Source organism: Grampus griseus (assembly GCF_964374135.1).
Source record: "Grampus griseus genome assembly, chromosome: 14".
Lineage (NCBI taxonomy): Eukaryota > Metazoa > Chordata > Mammalia > Artiodactyla > Delphinidae > Grampus > Grampus griseus.
Genome location: NC_139008.1, coordinates 16,063,994 through 16,073,870, shown reverse-complemented (window position 1 = coordinate 16,073,870; position 9,877 = coordinate 16,063,994). Strand labels below are relative to the sequence as shown.

General features: G+C 53.4%; 1 protein-coding gene and 1 long non-coding RNA gene across 4 annotated transcripts; one reads left to right on the top strand and one right to left on the bottom strand.

Moving 5' to 3' along the window:
- Window positions 1-2,607: 2,607 nt before the first annotated feature.
- LOC309832594 lies at window positions 2,608-5,162 on the bottom strand. Of its 3 annotated transcripts, none has more exons than XR_014297703.1 (4): window positions 5,130-5,162; window positions 4,316-4,409; window positions 3,742-4,015; window positions 2,608-2,870 (listed from the first exon to the last, which is right to left on the bottom strand). It is a non-coding gene; the product is annotated as an uncharacterized lncRNA (long non-coding RNA). The 3 variants fall into 3 exon arrangements; XR_014297704.1 differs by having other exon boundaries at window positions 3,871-4,015; XR_014297702.1 differs by having other exon boundaries at window positions 2,608-4,015.
- A 290-nt stretch (window positions 5,163-5,452) lies between these two features.
- CDIPT (CDP-diacylglycerol--inositol 3-phosphatidyltransferase) lies at window positions 5,453-9,250 on the top strand. The gene is made up of 6 exons (XM_082670403.1): window positions 5,453-5,909; window positions 6,009-6,143; window positions 6,827-6,980; window positions 7,422-7,503; window positions 8,083-8,164; window positions 8,284-9,250. Exons 1-6 carry the CDS (start codon window positions 5,867-5,869, stop codon window positions 8,427-8,429), a joined length of 642 nt encoding a protein of 213 aa, XP_082526529.1. The 5' UTR covers window positions 5,453-5,866; the 3' UTR covers window positions 8,430-9,250.
- The last annotated feature ends 627 nt before the right edge of the window (window positions 9,251-9,877 follow it).

Genomic DNA, 9,877 nt, shown 5'->3' with positions numbered 1-9,877 from the left:
AGCCTGACTTTGGGCTCAGCCTCTGGAGGACCAGCTGGGCCCACTCCTGGCCTCAGCAGTCTCTCCACAGCGCTTGGCGTTTCCAGGCTCTTCTAGCTGGGTGATAAATGACAGTAGCTGCCTCTCCTCCTTCACTGTTTGCCAGGTGACAAACAGCACTCAATTTGTTTCATGACCAGTTGACCTAAAAGTCAACCCCCTTTTGAGAAATCTTGTACCCATCCAAGTGTACCATTTTTCCTCCCAATCTTTTTGGCATTTATTTATTTTTGGCTGCGTTGGGTCTTCATTGCTATGCGTGTGCTTTTCTCTAGTTGTGGCGAGCAGCGGCTACTCTTTGTTTGGTGCGCAGGCTTCTCATTGCGGTGGCTTCTCTTGTGGAGCACGGGCTCTAGGCGCGCGGGCTTCCGTAGTTGTGGCTCGCGGGCTCTAGAGCGCAGGCTCAGTAGTTGTGGCACACGGGCTTAGTTGCTCTGCGGCACGTGGAATCTTCCCGGACCAGGACTCGAACCCGTGTCCTCTGCATTGGCAGGCAGATTCTTAACCACTGCGCCACCAGGGAAGTCCTTTTTGGCTTTTTTTTTTTTTTTTTTTTTTTTGCGGTACGCGGGCCTCTCACTGTTGTGGCCTCTCCCGTTGCGGAGCACAGGCTCCAGTCGCTCAGGCTTAGCGGCCATGGCTCACGGGCCCAGCTGCTCCGCGGCATGTGGGATCTTCCCGGACCAGGGCACGAACCCGTGTCCCCTGCATCGGCAGGCGGACTCTCAACCACTGCGCCACCAGGGAAGCCCCCTTTTTGGCATTTTAAGCATATCTGCTGTTGTGTGTCTACCAAGTATTAGATTTGCAGCTTTTCATAAACAATGAGCTTGTTTGGTTTCCCATGGGTGTCCTTTTCTACTTTACTTTTGAACGTTATAGAGAATTTACAGCCTGTTGGTCTTTTTTTTTTTTTTTTTCTGCATTGGGTCCTCGTTGCTGCGCGCAGGCTCTCTCTAGTTGTGGCGAGCGGGGGCTACTCTTCGTTGAGGTGCTTGGGCCTCTCATTGCAGTGGCTTCTCTTGTTGCAGAGTATGGGCTCTAGGAGCGTGGGCTTCAGTAATTGTGGCACGCGGACTCAGTAGTTGTGGCTCAAGGGCTCTAGAGTGCAGGTTCAGTAGTTGTGGCGCACGGGCTTAGTTGCTCCGCGGCATGTGGGATCTTCCCAGACCAGGGCTCAGAACCCGTGTTCCCTGCATTGGCAGGCGGATTCTTAACCACTGTGTCACCAGGGGAGCCTCAGCCTGTTTGTCTTAAAGTCTTTCTCCAAATCAACTGAATTTTCCTTAATTAAAATTTTATAATTAAATGTAATGAAACATTTTTAGGACACTCAAAAGAGGATTGGATTTTAGAACACGAGGCAAACCGACCTTGATAATAGCCTAAGTTTTTTTGGCATTTATTCTGTGCCAGGCATTGTGATGAGCACTTTGTATGCATTATGTTTTTAACTCTCACAAGGCCCTTGTGAGACAGGGACAATTATTCCCATTTTTCATATAAGGAAACAGAGGCTGGGAGATGTGACTGACTTCCTTACGAGGCTCCAATAAGTGGCCAGACTGGGATTTAAATGCAAACGTCACAAAGCCTACTGCACTGCCTTCTGGTTAGTAACAGGCATGATATGTTCCATAGCCATGCGGCTCCAAAACGTGGAGGGGAGACCTCAACACTGACACTGGTGGCCGGAGGGGCTCCTCAGAAGCAAAGGTGGACCCTCTCAGATGCCACAGGCACCTTAAGGTGCTGGAGTTTGGCTGGGAGGCTGGATCTGGACCCATGAACTCATCTCTGCCAACAGGTTGATGGAGAATAGGTTGATACCTGCCTGAATTAAAGCCATTCCAGGGGCTTCCCTGGTGGCACAGTGGTTAAGAATCCACCTGCCAATGCAGGGGACACGGGTTCGAGCCCTGGTCCAGGAAGATCCCATATGCTGTGGAGCAATAAGCCCGTGCACTACAACTACTGAGCCTGTGCTCTAGAGCCCGCGTGCCACAACTACTGAGCCCGCGCGCCTAGAGCCCGTGCTCCGCAACAAGAGAAGCCACTGCAGTGAGAAGCCTGCACACCACAACGAAGAGCAGCCCCAATGCAGCCATAAGTAGATAAATAAATAAATTTATATATTAAAAAAAAAAGCCATTCCAGGGTAATTCCCTGGTGGTCCAGTGGTTAAGACTCCGCATTTCCACTGCAGAGGGTGCCGGTTTGATCCCTGGTCTGGGAAGTAAGATCCCACATGCCACGTGGTGCTGTGAAAAAAAAAAAAATTAAAAAAGAAAAATCACTCAAAAAGAAAAAAAAGCCATTCCAATAATATGCCCAAGAAACTTAACACCCCATTGTAAAGCAATTATACTCCAATAGATGTTAAAAAAAAAAAAAGGAATATTGTAAAACAATTATACTCCAATAAAGATGATTAAAAAAAAAAGAAATAGGAAATAAATAAATAAAATAATATGCCCACATAGCTGGCAAAAAGGGGGAGGGGCACTCCTCCCACATCACCCCACAGAGAGCACTGCCCAGCCTGAGAGGAGGGAAGGATCTCTGTCACTTTATTAAAGTTTTTGATTTCTGGTGGTGTCCTTGCTAGCTGAGGGTGGAGAGGTGTGTGATGGTTCCAGAACCCTTTGGAGGCTTCAGGGGTGATGTTGCTCATGACCAGGAATCGCCCCAAAACCAAACTTGAATGAGTTGTGAAAGAGGAGCTTTGGTGCATGTTCTAGAGGAACAGAGTGGGGAGAGGGCACGAGAGGCCAAGAGCAGCACCAGAGTTGGGATCATCCTCCAGATGTCAAGTTGCTAGGCAGAGCTCCCTAGAAAAGAATAAGAGTCTTTTGACTTTAGATTCAAGGTTCATGTCTTTTTATCTTTCCATCCTTCACCTATCCATCCAACCCCTATCCCCCATCCATCTATTTATCCATCCACCATTCCCCACCTATCCATCTATCCATCCGCCCACCATTCTCTTTCCATCCATCCACAAATCTACCCATCATTCCCTATTCATAACAGACACTCAATAAACATTTGCTGAGACTTCCCTGGTGGTGCACTGGTTGAGAAACCGCCTACCAATGCAGGGGACACGGGTTAGATGCCTGGTCCGGGAAGATCCCACATGCCGCGGAGCAACTAAGCCTCTGCTCTAGAGCCTGCGAGCCGCAACTACTGAGTCCGTGTGCCACAACTACTGAAGCCCGCGCGCCTAGAGCCTGTGCTCCGCAACAAGAGAAGCCACTGAAATGAGAAGTCCGCACACCACAACGAAGAGTAGCCCCCGCTCGCCGCAAGTAGAGAAAGCCCGTGTGCAGCAACGAAGACCCAACACAGCCAAAAATAAATAAATAAATTTTAAAAAGTCATTAAAAAAATAAAATAAACATTGCTGTCAGTTCCTTCTCTACCATCTTCATGAACCCCTCTCTCCTCCTCTGCCAACCCCTGACTTGGAGAGGTTCTCCAAGGCTCCATCCTCAGCGCCCCTCGTCTTTCTCACTCTGCACAACCCTCCATCCCCCCACCCCACCCCCCACCAGGGCAACTGCACACCCTTCAGCTGCCAACTTCCTCCTAGATCAGATCTGTCAGCAGCCCAGACCTTGCCACCGAGTCCTGAAGCCATATTCCCAACTGTCTACAGAGCATTTCCACCTGGAGTCCCCGGGGCCCCTCACACATAACCTGTCCAAAGGCGGGAGCGTGCCTGCCACGCCCCAGCAAGAATGAGGAGGCTGGCATAACTGGAAGCAGGGACTGGAACTAGTGGTATCGGAGGGTCTCTGCACAGAAGGGTCCTGGCGTGGGGTTCACCGTGTTTGGATATCTGAGTCCCTTGGTCTTGTGTCTGTTTTTCTTTGATGGGCACAGGATTCATGTGGTAGGCAGCGACAAACAAGGCCTCGTCAGTGAGTTCTGCGCTGATCTGTGTCAGGAATTCCTCAGAATGGGAAACCTTCTGGAAAAGGGAAAGTCAGAGGGGCTCAGCCTGGGAGTTCCGACATGGGAGTCCTGGGTCTGGAGGCTCCCAGGCTGGGGGCTCTGGGTCTAAGGAGTCTGGTATTGGACGGCTGGGTCTTGCAATTGGGCCTGGAAGGTCCTGGAAGTGGAGGGCAGCCTTTGGGGACCTCAGGGGCGTAGTGCTGGGGGCTCTGGGCTCAGGGTTGAGGCTAGAGTTTCCAGGCTGGCGGTCTCAGTGCCCTAAGCCTAGGAGCTCTTCACTTCACCCCCACCCCAAGAACTCCTCTCCAATGCTCACCGGACCTCCACCCAAGCAGGCTGCAGAGTCTGTGGCTTGGGACTGCCCGCTGCCCTTTTTCTCCACATTCCTGGTAGCAGTGGATGCCATCCCCCTGGGGACAGCGGAAGCTCAGGTTAGGCTGAGAAACCAGCCCACTTCTCCCAAACCCAACACACCACCATTCCCCGCGGCCTTGAAGAACTGTGTCAGTTCTCTCTCTGAAAAAAAGAAAAAAAAAAAAAAAGAAAAGAAATCGTTGCCTTAAGTCTTCCGGGGGGGGGGGGTGAGGGAGGAGGTGGGACTCCCACAACACCCGCCTCCCGCCCCCCTCACTTCGCCCAGCAGGGGCCTCTCTTCCCTTCTTCCCACCCAAGACCTTTCCCAAGACAAGGCAGACCACTTGCCGCCCCCGACCTGGCAGATGGGTCGAAATCTTGGGCTACTCGGCAGGAGGGGAGACGGGGAGGTCTATAAGGAGCCCTTTTATGGGCCGGGGGACGGGGGACTTGGGAGCTGGGGAGGAAGGTTGGAAAGAGGGGAACCGGGAGCGGCGCCGCTACCCGTTGCTATAAAAACCTTGGCGTCTGCGGAGGTTCAGCAGCACCGTAGGGAGAATAGGGATTCTAGAACCAAAGCTGGGAGGGCATTTTCCCAGCTTGTCGCATTCGCTCTCCGGCCTCTCCTCCACCCCCTTTAGGTCCCTCCTTGGGGGCAGTGACCCCCGCGCCAGTGGCCTTGAGAAACTTGGGAAGATCAAGGTGGAGCCTGGCACCTAACCCTCCCACCACTAGGGGCACGCGAGAAGCAACCCCACCCGAGGCCGCCCTCCAACCTCTCTGGCTATCATCTTTTTGCCTGGAGCCTGTGAGAGCAAATGGGGCCAGAGAGAGGGGGCGGGGAAGAAAAGGTGTGGGCTGTGCCAAATAACCTGGCCTCTCGGGGGTGCAAAGAATCGGGAGGGCGGGATCTTTTTTCCTTATCTTTGTCTTCAGGAGTCATATCCTCCGCAGAAAGGAAAGTAGAGACATTTACCTAGGCCTCCTTCTCTTTTGACCTCTCCTTTTAAGTTCCTTCCTTTGCTCAGCGTTGATGGTTCTTTGCCCCCTCTCCTCCCTCTTTACTTTGGTACGAACCGATGGAAAGGGGAGGAGGGAAGAAAAGGAAAAGGAAGAGGGCAGGTCTTAAAGGGGACGCAGCCATTTCTTAAGCCTCTTCTTCCTTTCTCCAATTTTGCAAGGACGAACCCTGAAGAGTAGGTTCCGGAAGCTAAGCACAGCTGGAGGAGCAGGGGCCGCAGCTGGAGGCAGGAGAGCCGGCGGGGCAGGCGGAGGCCAGCGTCTGCTCAGGGGAAGGGCTGGGTGTGCGCGCCCTCTGTGCCCCACGCACAGCTGTGTCGGCCCATGCTACGGCAGGCAAAGAGCTTTAACATCTGGGACCTGGCAGGGGCAGCGGGGACCTGCGCGCAGTGGGCGCGGCCGATGAGCCGGGCTGGAGGGTGAGCCTTCCGCCGGAGCTGGGAGAGAGCTGGCACCTCCAGATAAGGCCCAGGGCGGCCAGGGGACCTCCGCGATGCCAGGCGAAAATATCTTCCTGTTTGTGCCTAACCTCATCGGTGAGTGCTGCCCGCGGCTCCGGGCCGAACGGGAGGGCTAGGGACCTTGGGCAGGCTCCCTGATCCTGCCCTGTCTCCCCCTGACGTCTCAATCCCAAGGTTATGCCCGGATTGTCTTCGCCATCATTTCTTTCTACTTCATGCCCTGCTGCCCTCTCACGGCCTCCTCCTTCTACCTGCTCAGCGGACTTCTGGACGCTTTCGATGGACACGCTGCTCGAGCCCTTAATCAAGGTGACAGACACCTTTTCTCAACCAGCCTTGAGACCCAACAACCCTCTGCCCCCTTTTCCTGCTTCCTTAGGACCTCGGGGTAGGCGGGTACTCGGGAATCAGAGGGCTCTGTCATTCCCATCTCTGTAGAAAGCAGAACAGAATGGCCTGATTTTGTAGCAGAAGGGATTTAAGCTCGCTGTGGAGACGAACTCATTAATAGCGAGGGGTGTGGGATACCAAGACCCAGCATGGCAGTGCAAGTGCTGGAGGCCTCTCTGAATAAAAATCCATTCAACAGGTGTTTTGGGGGCATCTGCTGTATGCCAGGCACAAGCCATAAGGATTCCAGAAAGCATGTTTAGAGGGAGGATGGAGAGGGAAGGGAGATGGTTTCTGGAGAGATGATTAATTTTTTTAATCTGTTCTTCAGACCCACCTCTAAGACTTCCCATGCTAGCTTTCTCACTCCCTTCTACACTGTTTTCTCTACACTGCCATGCTTCCTTGTTTTATGATACGGTGACCCTTGCCTTTTGACCTTCATACTCCAACGATAGCAGTCTGCTTTCCTCCCCAGGCAGTGGATTGTGGGCCTTTTCTCTCTTAGACTCTGCTTTAGAGTGATACACTAAATATGGCCTCTGTCACAGATGCATTGCCCCCTTACAGCCCCCATCCACCTAATAGTTGCCATTTTTCAGGAACCCGATTTGGGGCCATGCTGGACATGCTGACAGACCGGTGCTCCACGATGTGTCTGCTGGTCAACCTGGCCCTGCTGTACCCTCGCGCCACCCTTCTTTTCCAGCTCAGCATGAGCTTGGATGTTGCCAGCCACTGGCTGCACCTCCACAGGTCAGTGATTCTGGGGTTGTTGACCGGTTGAAGAAGACACTACAGTGGGGAGGGGTGAGACCATATGGGAGGTGTCTTCAGGCTTCTTGGGACGTCTCCTTTTTAGCTCTGCTTTGTTGAAGGACCCTGGGCAAACCTTCTCTGAATTAGCGTCAGTCCTGTTTTACGGTTGGATTAAGTAATCCCTAAAACCCTTCTGAGGATTCCAAAGAGTTAACATCCCTTGGGAAGGGGCATGAGGCTTTTGAATCCTGATTCTTCCCCCAGCTACCCAGCTAGGTAGTGTGACTTCGGGCAAGACAGTGGTCCTCAGCTGTGCCCCAGTCCCTCCTCTGTTCAACAGAGGCAATCCCAGTACCTACTTTGTGTGGGTTGAAATGTGGATTAGGTGGGCATTCGTAGTAATGAAAGCTCATGGATTCCGCCTACTTTCTCCCCAAGTTCTGTGGTCCGAGGCAGTGAAAGTCACAAGATGATCGACCTGTCTGGAAATCCAGTGCTTCGCATCTACTACACCTCCAGAGTGAGCATTTGCTGCCCCTCCCTATTCACTTAGCTTATGGGCAAGTCCTGGGCTGAGCCCTGGGCCCGGGGTGGGATTGGTGGGAAGGGCTCCTGGGCTGAGCCCTGTGAATTGCTGGAGAAAACAAGTGGGCCTGAGGCCCAGGTGCGCCCAGGGAGGAGGAACTGAGTGGCTTGAGGGGAGAGGGAGGGAGGAAGAAGCCAGGGAGGTGTGCAGAACCAGCTCTCAAAAGACCTTGGGCTGTGAGAAGGAGTGTAGTCTTTACACTGGAGGCTCGAGGGTGGAACACCTCCAGGTAAGGCCCAGGGCTTCAAGGGGGCAGCCCGGTAAAAATATCTTCCTGTTGGTTCGTAACCTTGTGGTGAGTGCTGCCCACAGCTCCGTGCGGAAGGGGAGGGTGAAGGGCCTTGGGCAGGTTCCCTGATCTGCCCTGTTCCCCCTATGCCCACCCACATCCTACCTGTACCGCCCTGCACCCCTCTTTCTCCAGTACAGTTCCTGGCCCCCCGACCCTTAGTTGGGGGATCGGGGGCACTCCCCTACCCTCTTGCTTAAGCAGCCTTTTTGCTGTCTGTGCAGCCCGCTCTGTTTACCCTGTGTGCTGGAAATGAGCTCTTCTACTGCCTCCTCTACCTGTTCAATTTCTCCGAGGGACCTTTAGGTAGGAGATGAGGGGCTGGGCAGGAGGGTGGGAGGGGGTCGGGCCTGCCCGGGGAGTCAAAGGCCCCTCCCTCACCCGCATCCTGTTTTCTCTGTATCGCCCCTGCTCCCTTCCCACAGTTGGCTCTGTAGGTCTTTTCCGAATGGGCCTCTGGATCACAGCCCCTATTGCCTTGCTCAAGTCCCTCATCAGCGTCATCCACCTGATCACAGCCGCCCGCAACATGGCTGCCCTGGACGCAGCAGATCGTGCCAAGAAGAAGTGATCCTGGAACCTCCAGCCCCCGGCTACCCACCTGCCCTGGGAGTCTCACTGTGCCACGCGGCACCCCTGTCCCTCCTAGGAGGTCCCAGGCACATGTCTTCCCCATGTGTTGTCCAGCCTGCTGGGGAGGGGGACCAGCCTCTTTGGTGATGTCATGTTCTCCGTAATCCTGGGGACCAGTCCCACCCCTGTGATCTCCAGGGACCTGGACTTCAAATCAGGAAGGATGCTCAGGAGGCCCCGCCCACACGGGCAGTGCTCCCGGGGCCCAAAGAGAGCTGTGTGAGGATCGGGCATAGTCACCCCTGCTGGCTCAGCCCTGGGATCTGGCTTGGCTGAGACCTTAGGGACACTTGAGTGAGGGAGGTGGGGCAGGGGCCAGGTTTCCCAAAAGGCAGGGGTTCAGACCTCTGCTCCTGGCTAGATAGAGGAAGCCTGTGGGTTCCATGGCCCAGAGAGAAGGTGCTGTCGCGATCCCCATTGCAATCTCTGTCCTGGCTCCGAAAGCCTTGATTATAAAGGCGGGAGCATCGCTGTTCTGGACTTGGTTTCCTTTGAGATAGTCTTGGACCAGGGCCTGGGTCGAGGGGAGCTTGGGGGAAAATGAGGATCCATCTGGATACTTTTGCCGCAGTAGTTTACTGGCTGGCTCCTTCCTGTCATTCCTCAGTGACCTCAGAGAGATCCCCTCCCTGCCACCCAAGCGCATTCTATGTCCTCCGCCCACCTGCTTTATTTTCTTTACGACACCGTCACTGGCTGTCTACCTTTACTTGTGTACCTGATATTTTCTACCCTCACTAAAATATAAACTCCACGAGGGCACAGACTCTTCTTGTTCTTTCTCTATCCCTACAAAGAAGATTAACCTTGACCTGACATATCGTAGCGGCTTAAATACTCACAAATAGATCGGTTGGTTTCTCAGAATGTGGTCCTTAGACCACCTGTGGGATATTTCTTGAAAATTCAGCTTCTTGGACCCTGTGCCAGACTTTCAGAGTTGGAAATTCTAGGGATGGCCCCAGAAGTCTGAAGTTTTAATAAACTCCAGCTGATTGGTTCTTCTTCCCAGTTACACTGAGAATCACTGTTCCCTCTTAAACACTTTTTTGGGTACTTATCATAGGAGACACTGTTCCAGGCGTCTGTCCCTGACAGCTATCCCTGCTATCTGAGCAGAAAGCTGTCTGGCATCAGCTTTCTTTTTAAGACTGCATTGAGCCACCATATGCCAGACCCTGTGCTGGGGCTTCTTTGCAGATAGTACTTATTTTATCCTTGTAATAGTTTAGCCAAGAGGGCCTCATGTCTGAGAGGGCTGAAGTTTATCCGATGTATATTGAGGGACTTCCCTGGCAGTGCATTGGTTAGGGCTCCACGCTTGCGCTGCAGGGGGCACAGGTTTGATCCCTGGTCAGGGAACTCAAATCCCACAAGCCGTGTGCC